This window comes from Vicia villosa, linkage group LG3 (assembly GCF_029867415.1).
Source record: "Vicia villosa cultivar HV-30 ecotype Madison, WI linkage group LG3, Vvil1.0, whole genome shotgun sequence".
Lineage (NCBI taxonomy): Eukaryota > Viridiplantae > Streptophyta > Magnoliopsida > Fabales > Fabaceae > Vicia > Vicia villosa.
In genome coordinates, this window is record NC_081182.1 from 136,747,861 (window position 1) to 136,760,141 (window position 12,281).

General features: G+C 33.2%; 3 protein-coding genes across 3 annotated transcripts; 2 read left to right on the top strand and 1 right to left on the bottom strand.

Annotated features, from left to right (window-relative positions):
* Positions 1 to 692: 692 nt before the first annotated feature.
* Positions 693 to 1,783, top strand: LOC131659020 (protein FAR-RED ELONGATED HYPOCOTYL 3-like). The gene is made up of 3 exons (XM_058928265.1): positions 693 to 1,225; positions 1,307 to 1,364; positions 1,565 to 1,783. Exons 1-3 carry the CDS (start codon positions 693 to 695, stop codon positions 1,781 to 1,783), a joined length of 810 nt encoding a protein of 269 aa, XP_058784248.1.
* Positions 1,784 to 1,944: 161 nt separating this feature from the next.
* Positions 1,945 to 7,396, bottom strand: LOC131659021 (protein MAIN-LIKE 2-like). The gene is made up of 6 exons (XM_058928266.1): positions 7,373 to 7,396; positions 5,859 to 6,074; positions 3,283 to 3,387; positions 2,738 to 3,186; positions 2,509 to 2,632; positions 1,945 to 2,391 (listed from the first exon to the last, which is right to left on the bottom strand). Exons 1-6 carry the CDS (start codon positions 7,394 to 7,396, stop codon positions 1,945 to 1,947), a joined length of 1,365 nt encoding a protein of 454 aa, XP_058784249.1.
* LOC131659022 (AT-hook motif nuclear-localized protein 23-like) lies at positions 7,395 to 7,889 on the top strand. Its single transcript, XM_058928267.1, has one exon. It carries the CDS (start codon positions 7,395 to 7,397, stop codon positions 7,887 to 7,889), a length of 495 nt encoding a protein of 164 aa, XP_058784250.1.
* The last annotated feature ends 4,392 nt before the right edge of the window (positions 7,890 to 12,281 follow it).

Genomic DNA, 12,281 nt, shown 5'->3' on the forward strand with positions numbered 1-12,281 from the left:
TATAAGATTTATGACATAGCATATGCACACTAAATGAAATCATTAGTAATAAAATTTTTAATTCACAAAATATATGTTCGTTATCATCAAAACCAGATTCTGAACATAGATTCTCAATCTCGGTCTAACAATCATCACCTGTTCGGACACCGAAACAGACAAAAGAGGAAGAAGTAACAAAGTGATATTTGGTTGCGATAAAGGGGGAAATATAAGGATAAAAGTGAGATTCAAAGTGCTACTAAGAGAGTTGGATGTCCATTCAAAATCAGGCCGAGTCCGGCAAAAGATGGGTCTGGATGGAAGGTAGATGTAAAATGTGGAGTTCATAATCATGGTTTACCAGATAGATTAGAAGGTCATTCCTTTGTTGGTAGGTTGACTACATATGAGAAGCAACATGTTACTGATTTGACAAAGACACATGTTCCACCTAGACACATATTGATTTCCTTGCAAGAGCGAGATCCTGAAAATGTCACTCGGATCACGCAATTATACAAGCATAAGAGTGTGATAGAAGCAGAGATAAGAGGTCCAAGAAGTGAGATACAACATTTGCTAAAGCTTATAGAGGAGGCGAACTATGTTTATTGGAGTAGGAAGAGGGGTGATTTGGAAGTAGTGAGAGACAGTTTTTGGGCTCATCCAGATTCGGTAAAGTTGCTGAATCTTTTTCCAACTTCTTGATTATGGACTCCACATATAAGACCAACAAATATAGACAACCTCTATTTGAAATTGTTGGCATGACTTCGACCAAGTTGACATTTGCGGTTGCATTTGCTTATATGGAGTGTGAGCAGACAGAGAGTTATTGTTGGGTCTTGGATAAGCGGAAACAATTGTTTATGAAAAAAGATGTGGGTCCACAAGTGATTTTGACGGATAGAGATCTTGCTTTGATGAAAGAAATTGAAGTTATGTTTCCTACGATGCATAACTTTCTATGTCTTTTTCACATTAACAAAAATGTTGGGATGAAATGCAAGGAATATGTGTTGAAAGACATGCAAGAGACGATAGACACATTGTGGAAAGATGTTGTATGTGCTAGTAGTGAGGTTGAGTATGGTGTACGGTTGAAACATATTGAGCAAGCATGCTTTGCTTGTAGTGACTTCATCGATTACGTGAAAAATACTTGGTTGATCCCATATAGGCAAATATTTGTAAGCGCATGGATTGACCGAGTTCTTCATTTTGGTAACACCACGACTAATCGGTATGTCACAATTCTTATTCTTTTTAGTATGTATTAATTTTTACGGTGTTATTTTTTTATACTTAGTTAATTTTATTTCAGGGTTGAGTCTGCACATTGGAAGCTAAAGCAGATGATAGAGAACAGTCTTGGTGACATGGTAAGAGTTTGGAAAGCTATGAATTCTAACCTGAAAATACAAATAGGTAACATTCGAGCTTCGTTTCAAAAAAGTTTTTATGAGGTTGAGCATGCACACATTAGTCCATTTTATGTTAATTTGCGTGGTTCGGTATCGAGGTCGGCTTTAAGACGCATTGCTGAAGAGTTATTGAGGCTTGATTATGTGTTAAATAGTAGGGAAAATGTGGTTGTACTATGAGAACAAGTTATGGGTTACTTTGTGCTTGTGAGATGGGGAAATTGATTGTTGTTGGAATCCCATTACCAATAGAAAGTGTTCATCTTCATTGGAGGATACTATCTATGGAAGGTGAGTTGCCTTTAGATGAGGAAGCCGGTTCAGAGGTGGATATAAGTAATGCAATTGATGAATTGTGGAAAAGTTTTAAATCATAAGATGTTGTTGGGAAAAGAGCATTGAAAAGTAGGGTTTGTGAACTTGCATATCCCACAACAACTTCGTTGTGTCCACCACCTGAGAAAATAAAAACTAAAGGAGGATTTGAGAGGAAAGGGAGGAAACCAGTTGGGTATGATGTTTATATGGATCCTTCAGGTTATAAGTATGTTGCGGTGTCAAAGGGAAATCTGACTGTTGCGGTGTCTCTAATCACATTCGCCACGCTCTGGTCATATCCAATCCACTCAACAGCAATGTCATCAGAGCTCGGTGTATCAGCAGGAGGTGAAGGCGGAATATACTGACGATAACCAAACTGACGTAAACACCTGTTAGGCAAGTATGGTACATGTAAGTCACCCCAAACAAGAAAATCTCTGTACATAGATAGCTCGTCAAAAGCACGATGACGTTTGTGATCCTCGAATGGTCTCCATACGACGTCAGTAGGTGTCAATTGGTCCAGAACTGGTCTAAGCTCATCCACCTTCATGGCCCCTTGCCTGTACGACCATCTCATCGCCCGAGGAAGCCCTTGATTATCAGCTGGGTGCCAGTTCTCTCCTTTCCTTCCAAGTGTGGGAAAGTACTCATGAATCCAACACTATTAACAAATATATTATATCATATAAGTTAATATACATATATTAAATAATATAAATAAAAATATATAAATTAACATACAATTAATTAAAGTATAAAAATTAAATTACATAAATACCTGTAGAAGAGTAGGATAACCACCTAACTGCTTGCAACTAAACATAGATGCATCTCCAAGATGACGATAGAGAGTGACTAATGCAGCAGAGGCCCAGCTATAAGCACTAAGTCTCTCTAAGTCTCTAAAAAGCAACAGATATTAGGCCTCAATAAGAGTAAAAGTCTTGATGGCAAATATCGTACAACCCACCAACATCATCAGATATGCCCTGGTCGCAAATGTCCACCTACTAGCAGCTCGATGCTCAACAAATGTATCATATAACCACTGTAATGAATAGTAAGCTCCCCTGCACTGACGCACATGTCGAGCCATATGACCTCTCTCCACACCCAAGTACTGGATGCCAAGCTCAACCGCCATGTCCTCAGTGACATGCTCCTCCGGATGCCAAAACAAACCTCCAATAGGCAAGTGAAGTAGAGCGGCAACATCATCAAGTGTAATCGTCATCTCACCAAATGGCATTTGAAATGACGATGTCTCTATATTCCACCGCTCCACAAATGCTAACACAAGATTTACGTCTATCTTGGTCAGGCTAGTAAACTGGAGACAACTGAGACTTGAACTAGACACCACTGCCTCTATCTCAGGTGGGAGCATATGAGGAATCCTCTCCTTCAGCTTCGACCCGTGACCTGCAACTTTTAGTTCCTTTTTGGGACCTCTTTCCTGAAAATAAATAAAAATTCACATCATAACATATAAGAATAAATTAATTTTAAAATAATAAGAGTATAATAAAACAGACAAATTTATATTACTTACCTCCCCAAACCATAGATGTCGAGCACCGTGGTGCTCATATCGAACAAACAATGATAAATCGGAAGGTCCTCCAGGATACCCAGCTGGCTCCTGTGGCTGTGGTGGCTGTTATAGGTGTGGTTGTGGTGGCTGTTGTAGTTGTGGCTATGGAACTGGTATAGATGGACCAGCTTCATCTATGATGTGGCGGCGTCGTCCAGAAGGCCTCCCATTTGCTCTAGAGTACGCATGTTGCTGATCTTTAAAAAAAAATTAAAACAACATTAAAAAAATAAAAAAACCGGAACAGTTGGAAAATGGGTTCCAGTGTGCAAAAAATAAGAACCAGAACGCTTTCAAAAAGGGTTCCGATATGCAACCCATCAAACTGAAACCGATTCAAAAAGGGTTTCAGAATTTAAGCCTACAAACAAGAAGAGTTTCCAAAAGTGTTCCGGTTTGCATCGCATCTGAACCGGAACAGTTTTTGAAAGCGTTCCGGAATGAATTATGTGAATCGGATGCCTTATCAAATGTGTTCTGGTTTGCCTAAAATGTGAACCGGATGAGTTTTGCAAAGGGTTCCGGTTTTGAGTTTCTGGTGCAAATGCAGAGCGTTTCAGTAACTTTTCGTGAAATGGTGAAAATGAAATTTTTTTTACCTTTTTAAATGAGGGTACTTTGGTCCAAATTTTTCAATTGTAGGGTTACAAAGGCAATCGTAGGGGTACGAAGTAAAATTTTACAACAAGGGAGATGTAGTCCACTGAAAATAAGGTGATGCTAAGCAAAAGCAGATGGACCTTTAACATCCATGAGCCCAAAGATGAGCAGCAAAAAAAACAAAACCCTAAGTCAAACTGAATTTGTCCGCCCCCCATCTTCAGTTTTCACGTTTCTTTGCTTTCCACCTATTCACGATAAAATTTCACCATGGCCAAATAATGTTCGATTCCTCTCCTCTTGCTTTTTCGGTTCACACTCAAATTTTCACGCAACAACATCCGGTGATGTTCGAAGATGATGATGGAAAGTGTTGATTGATTTTGTTGCGATTCACTTCGAAGGACGTTGATGATGCTGCGTCGCGTGCAGCTTGGCTTCATCGGTATGATGAAGAGTTAAAGTTGCATTGTTGATGATGTTGTTGTGTTGTATTTCAGGTAACGTTGAGATTGGTTTCGGAGGTTTGCATTTTGAAATGTTGACGATGCAGTGATGAAGCTGTTGGATTGTGTTAATCAAAGGCGCAAGCGGAAACGATGCGTGAAGAATAGGTTCAGTGGGGTTTGATGATTTGGATGGTTGAAAGTTAAGTGAAAATTGAAGGTTTGAAGGTGATTATTGTTGGTTTGCACAATTTCTGCAAGTGAAGAAAAGGTGTAGGTCGGAAGAAGTAGAGGTAATGATGTAAGTCTTGATTTTGCTATAGGCTGAAACGTGAATACATCTTGTTCAATTGGGGTCCCACTAATTTCTTTCTCAAAGAATGGCTTCATGGCTTATGTAAAATGGCTCAAGTTTTGGACTTAGCTTGAAGAATTCAAAAGGCCTCATGACTTGGACTTTGACTAACTTGGACCAACAAATGGGCTTTGCAATTATCTTGACATAGGCCTTTCCATTGATTTGCACCCTACTAAAATAAAATGACAACAAAATAATAACAAAAAGAAAATATAACAAAGATATTTGATTTAAAAAAAAAGAATTAATAAAATTCAATCTAAAACTAAATTGAATTCAAATTAATCTTTAAATGAAAAAGTTAGTAAAAATGAACAAAAATGTTATTGATAAAAAAAAATCTAATAAAACGTGCAAAATGAACATACACATATTTTTTTGAATTTTTCAAATGAAATGTAAATGGCCACATAAAATGCGGGGCAAAAATTAGGGTATGACAGATGCCCCTTTGCAAGAAACTGTCGTTCTTCAGAGCTTTCACTCGGTCAAATCTAAATTGGAAGTTATTGTCAGCCAATATTACTACTCAATTCACCGTATCACGCTACTGCTTTGCAAGAACCACCCTTTCTTGAAATCACTTTACTAGATCAAATATATTTGTGTAACTCTTGTCGAAAACCCCCAAACCAACACCTTGATATTGAAGTAATAACCCTCACTATTTTTCGGACGAAACACCCTACGATTCTCACCCACTTTTAGGTTAAAACCAAACCTAAATTGAACGTTATCAAGCAAGTACAGATGGGCACCCAAATAATGAATGATTATGTATACTTTTTTGTGTATATGCATAGAGGTTGAAGATGATGAGCAATCTTAATATGTGTTTATAGCTTCATCAAATTGAAAAAGATGCTTGTATGATGTGTTTTTAATGCTGCAAGTTGGAGGCAAAAGGAATGCTTAGAGATTGAAAAAATATGCAATTTTTCAAAAAATCAGTTGCATGTTTCAAAACATGTAAATCATGTGTCGACCTATGTAATGATATGAGTCGACACATAGAAACTTAAGCTAAATGCTTTAAAACTGCAACACATGTGTCGACCTAAAATATGCATAATGACACTTTCAAGAGCATGTGCTGACCTGAAAGCTTGTATGTGTAGACAAATTCAAACAGAAGCTACAACTTTAATGTTCTTTTTAGCTAGAGCCTTAGCAGCATCCTCTACTGTTGTCTCAGCTGCAACTTTCTGAGCTACTTCTTCTTCAGCTGCTTTCTGAGCAGCTTCACGCTCAGTAGTATTTTGAGCTTCTGCATCTCTGAACCGTTCTTCAGCTTCCTTAACCAGGATGTCTCTAACCTTCTTTGAAAGATTTCTGATCTTTTGAATCTTAAATGATATTCATCTGTTAAACCTGTTTCAACTAGCAGCCACTTTAGAAGAGTCATTGGAAGTGCTAGACTCCTTGTTGCATTGTCCTTAAACATATAAATTATTTCATCTAGGTTTAGTTTAGGCGGTTAAGGTTTAGAGGTGTGATCAATAGATTCTGTTTCATCATCAGAATTTGTTTCATCAGAAACAGTCTTATCAGAGTCAAAGGAAATTGGCTGATTTGTTTGGATAATTTTTAGTCGAATTTGAAATTTGAAAAATATGGACCAATTTGCATTTTTTTTTTAAATTTAAAGGGACCAATTTGTATATTTCAAAATTTATTAAGGACTAACTTGCAACTATTAAAAGTTTTAAAAGTCAATTTAGACCTTTTATTAATACGAGTACCAACTTGCAAAAAAATTACTTCATAGATTTCTATCATTTCAATAATTCTCCATATCTTTTACCAAAACAATGGATTTTGGTCTATTCATTTTAAATTTCCTTAAAATATTACTCTCCCTCGTTAAAATCTCTCATCCAAACATACTCTTGGTGAATTGCACTATTGTATTAAATGATTATAACCCATAACAATTAAAAAAGGTTTGGTAATATAGGTCTATCATTGTGAAGGTCGCACTTCCAATTTTAATTTTAATTTTCCAAGACGATAACCATAAAACAATTGTTCACTCATTTAGCTAATCTTAAAATAAAATAAATTTGATATTCAATTACAATATTTATGGAAAGTGATTATTTTATTATGCGGATTAACTGTGCACTTAGATGGCTATCAAATCATATAAATAAATGTTTAATACATATCACAATTATCATAAATTATGCAAATATCAATGGACGAGATGAGAGTTCCACACTAAAAAGAATCTCATTCGCAAGATGAAAATGAAGAAATTACGCCAAAAAATAACACTATTAATGGCGGTAATGTTAAATTTAGATTTTTTAGCAATAAAGTAATAAGTTAAGGATTTTATAACAATTATTTTTTTTAACGAATTCCTTTAAAAACATATGTATTATTCATTGCATTGGTTTAAATGATTCATTTTGCACAGTGAATGAACATTGAATCAATTGTTATGTTTTTTTGCTCTGAATTTGTTATTATAATTCTATCAATTTTATAAATTGTGATATATGTACGTATTTTAATATCATTTTGACCATTGAATTTTCATTAAATAATAAAAATTTAGTATTTGGATTTATAAGTTGCATTCCACATTCAATTATACCACTATAAATATTGTTACTCTCTTTCTCAAGGAGGATCAGACCACACCATCTTTTAAGATATCCATGGATAAACCTCAAGGCTCTATGAACAAGCCTAAACCCCCTATTAAGATTGAGGAAGACACTAATACCACTATGAAGCAAATTCTTATCAAAATCCCTGCTGGAAACGATGTAGTGGAGTCCATCGTCAATGTTGCTTTACATCATCAAGCTAATATCACAGTACTAAAGGGTAGTGGTCTTATCTCTGATATTACTTTTCATAACCCAGTGTCCCATGCCTATGTATTCACATTACATGGACCCTTTCAAATGACATCTATATCAGGAGAATATGTTAATACCAACTATGGTTGTGTTCCTTCCGGGCTCACTGATGAACCTACTTATTCCTCCTTTTCCATTTTCCTAACCCGTGGTGATGGAAAAGTGTTTGGTGGGGTTGTTCAAGGAAAGGTTAAGGCTGCAGGTGATATTCTAATCGCCGCCACTCTTTCAAAGAAGTCCAAGTCTTTTAGGGGAGGCCACAATCATTTGAAGTATTCAAGAATTTAAAAAGATGATTTGAAATGTTTTTGACCTGAATGCAAAAACACTCAGATTATGTCTGGTTATGAGAATGTCATGCAGTGGAATTATTCTACCTGTATCACTAGTTACTAGATATCAAAAGGAGTCTTAAAGGTTTTCTAATTTGTTTTTTAAAATCCTTTTTCATTAATGTTTAAATAAAATTGGCTTAATTTCTTATTTTATTAGTTTCATCCATTTATCATGTGTTTCAGTCCCACTCCTTCATTTTGTTTGACTCACATTTTTTTATTAGACATCTATTTGTCGTCGATACACAAAAAAAGTTTAATGTGTTTTTTATGGTCTGTAATTTTTTTAGACATACGAATTAAATAAAAAAATATGTGTTTGATAAAAAAATATATAAATTTTCTTATAGTTATATGTTGTATGAATTTATCATGTTAATAATCCCCCCTTATTTATCTTTGTCTCGTATTCTTTTAGTTAACAGATGTTTGGCATTGATACAAAATATTTTTATTGAGTATTTTACCATCGTTAATTTTATTAGATGCACGAATTGAATAATTCTGAAGATATTAATTTATGAATTATCGAATGGGGGTTAAAGACAATATAATAATATTAGATTTATCTTTCTATTGATAGTGTCATAATCGTATGTGATTATGAATGTTAATTCGTGTTTTTATAAAATGTAATTCTTAAAAATTTGGCAAGTAAAATCCATAAATTTTAAAAGAAATTATAAGACAAATATATATATATATATATATATATATATATATATATATATATATATATATATATATATATATATATATATATATATATATATATATATATATATATATATATATATATATATATATATATATATATATATATATATATATATATATATATATATTAAAAGAGTAGGGGCTGGAGCCCAGGGCCCATAATATTAGGGACACTAAAAAAATTCTTTTTTAACCTATATATTTTAAAAGATAATTTTTTCTTATAAAAATATTTGCTAGATTTTTTTTTTTTTTTTGAAAATTATTGCCTAACAAAATTATAGTGGCACTGCAAAGTTAAAATTAATAAATGAATGTAGTTTCCCATAAATAAAACATAGAGTAGCATAAAATCAATTCATTCCCTTAAAATAAAATCAACTAATATATCCATATTTTTAGCAACTTCAATTTTTAATTGAGGCACTCAAATTAAAATAATGATATGAAGAGTATTTTATATTATTGATGATGTTATCTTATTGGTTAGAAATCTTCTAATTGTATCAAATTTGGATTCAAGTTGTATTCACAAATTTTGGAAATCTTTTATTAACCAAGATGTCATTCAAATTTTGTGACTATTAAAGCTATTAAATATATATCCAACAACATTAATTTTATTTTAATTGAATTTTATGATTATCAATTGAATTATCCAACAATGTTAATTTTAATATCGATTGAATTTTATAAAGGTTTTATGAATTTTGTGACTATCAATTAAATTATCCAACAATATTAATTTTAATATCAATAAATTTTATAAATTTTTTATGAGAGAGTTGAAGAAAACGAAAAAATATATTGGGTTACAAACTTACAATATCACATTAGAGATAATTTTTCTGGAGAGTTCTGTATCCTCATTATTTCGAAAAGTGTCTATTATATCTTGGAGGATTAGCACAATACGCGAAAAATTCTCGTTCTTTCAGACTAGTTCTTAACTTTTTATTTTGCAGGTCTTCGTAGCAATATCAACAACTTATATATAGTTATTAGTCAAAAATTAAATAAAAAAATATTTATAAGATGCTAATTTTCATGTTGATTTTCAATTTTCAGGATCAAGTTTGATTTGGTGTTCAAAGACTTTTGGAACAAATTGATCAGATTTTAAGTTGAAGGTTAAAAATATCAGGTATTATTGTTTCAATTAGCTGAACAAGATAATGATCCCAAAATTAGTATTGAAAGGCTTGGATTTGATAAGGACTTGAAAGCATGTTGTAAACATCTTGAAACTTGTTTAAAACATGATGGTTCTCTTGATCTTGATGGTGAATTTTTTTTTGAAGAATTGAAAGTTATTAGAGAAGTTTTAATAGTTGAATAAAAATCAACCGATATGATATTGAGTTCTTTAAAGACTTTTAATTGTTTTCCTAATGCATGCATAATTTATTGAATAATATTGATTATTCGTATCAAAGTTGCATCTCTACTGAAAGTATTTTTTCCAAATTTAAATTATTAAAATCTTATTTGAGATCTACTATGTCACAAGATAGATTAAATAGTCTTGCGTTGATTTCAATTGAAAATAAAATTTTGAAGAACCTTGATTATGAACAAATTATTAATGATTTTGCAATAAAAAAAATGCTAAGATGATGATATTTAAATAATTTTAAACGTTTGGTCAATTTCTTTATAGGGAAAAAGATCGGATCAAGAAGAATAATAATAAGAATTATGAACCCCAATTTTTGACCACTGAGATCCCACCCCATTTCAAATAGTAGGATCATCATCATTATCATCATGCATATTTTAATTGCTAACTAAAATACTAAAAATATTGTTGCTTGTTACTTGTGTTCCAAGACAAGAGACTGGTCAAAGAGAGACTAAGCAAATTAGGGTTTTGAAACCAACAAAGGAGTTCAAGCATTCTCATATGCTCAAATGATTTTCCCCATAAAAATAAAATTCCAAGGGTGGCTCAAATCAAGATCAACAACTTCCAAATTGATCTGGCGAACAAACTAGGGTTTTTGACCTAATTATCTAGGAAGTTGACTTTTAATCAAGGCATGACTTCATGGCTCAAACTATAATTCAAGGATCTTCAATTCAAAATTATAATCCACTCACATAATCCATTTGAAGAGAAGAGCTTGATTCAATTGGAATCCACAAAATTGCAGTTCATCTGGAAAAATTAACTATGTAGGTTAACCTTTGACTTTTGAGAAATTTGGACAACTATGGACTTTTGAAGATCAAAATCATCAAAATATGATTATTCAAGTCATTTGATCAAGAAAAATCAAGAAAATCAATCAAGACTTAGAAAAGTTCAAAGACTTAGAAAAATTCTAAGTATTTTCAAGTGTTTTAGTCATAACTTCATGGGGAAGTAACTTCGAATTTCAAGTATGCAACTGAAAAAACTTCCAACATTAAAGTTGTAGACCTTAATCCAATGAACAACTTTGTCAGACATAAACTTTTCCCAAAAAATGAATTATTTGAGAGATATGGGCTCATGAAGATCTGTCCAACACTTAGCAAAATTTTTAAGACTTGAAAACCTAGTTTTCTTCCAACTTTGTGGCCAATTTTTACCAAGATCCAAAATGAGTTTGAGAAAACTTCCAACAAGTGGATTGAATTATATAGAAAAGGCTTTCCAAATAAACCATTAGCATGAAATTGCAAGCCATAACACTTGAATTCAAGTCATGAACATGAAGAACAAAGCTTCAAACTTATCCAAATCTGTAAGAATCTCGAAGTAAAGCCCCTCTTGCTTGTTATAAACACCATAATCAGAAGATTCCGCCTGCTTTTGAGCTATGGACCAAGTGGTTCAAGTCTTAACCAATGCATAATGCTATTTCAAGCATAAAGCCATGACTTCCATTTTGGAAAAGTGACTTTAATCACAAAGTCCACTCTCCCTGAGCTTCCAACTTGTTTCTTCTGCACCAAAAGCAACACAAATCCAACAAGCAACCACCTAAAACTCAAAAAATCTTCCCTAAGTTATGATTAAAGCTATCCAAGTACCATTGAGACAATTACTTTCTCATCTCTTCACAAAGAAGTAAAGTGGTATAACTTAAGTTTGAAGCAACCTTTTGATCTGATTTTTCTCTCCACAAACCACATTTTGTGCCTATAAATAGAGGCCTTTGCTTCTGAAATCTAACACACCACAATTCTCCAAGTCACCCCCCACTTGAGATTCTCATTTTTAGCCATTTGCAGTTTGAGAGCCATTTCAAGTTCTAAAGATTGTGAGTGTCAAACAACTATTCAAACGACTTCTAAACATCATTTAGAATTTGTTCATCCTAATCACCACCCTCAACACACTTCAATTCTCAAATCCACGTTCTCATTCAAAAACTCCATTTTATCACTTTACACAAATTTGCAAGTTTTGAGTTTCTCTCAAGTTCTTTGCAAACTAACCATCCAAACCCTTCATATACATCATATAGAAGCTATCCAAACCCTTACATTACATCTGTAACATCTCTATTACCACCCTTCATCCTCATCCGTCGTATTTACGTATAGAGTTGGGCAGAGAGATTGGGAACGATTCAAAGCAAAGTAAGCACATCAATAGCACCAGGGGGGTTCAAGGAAGCTCATAGGATCATTCATTTAA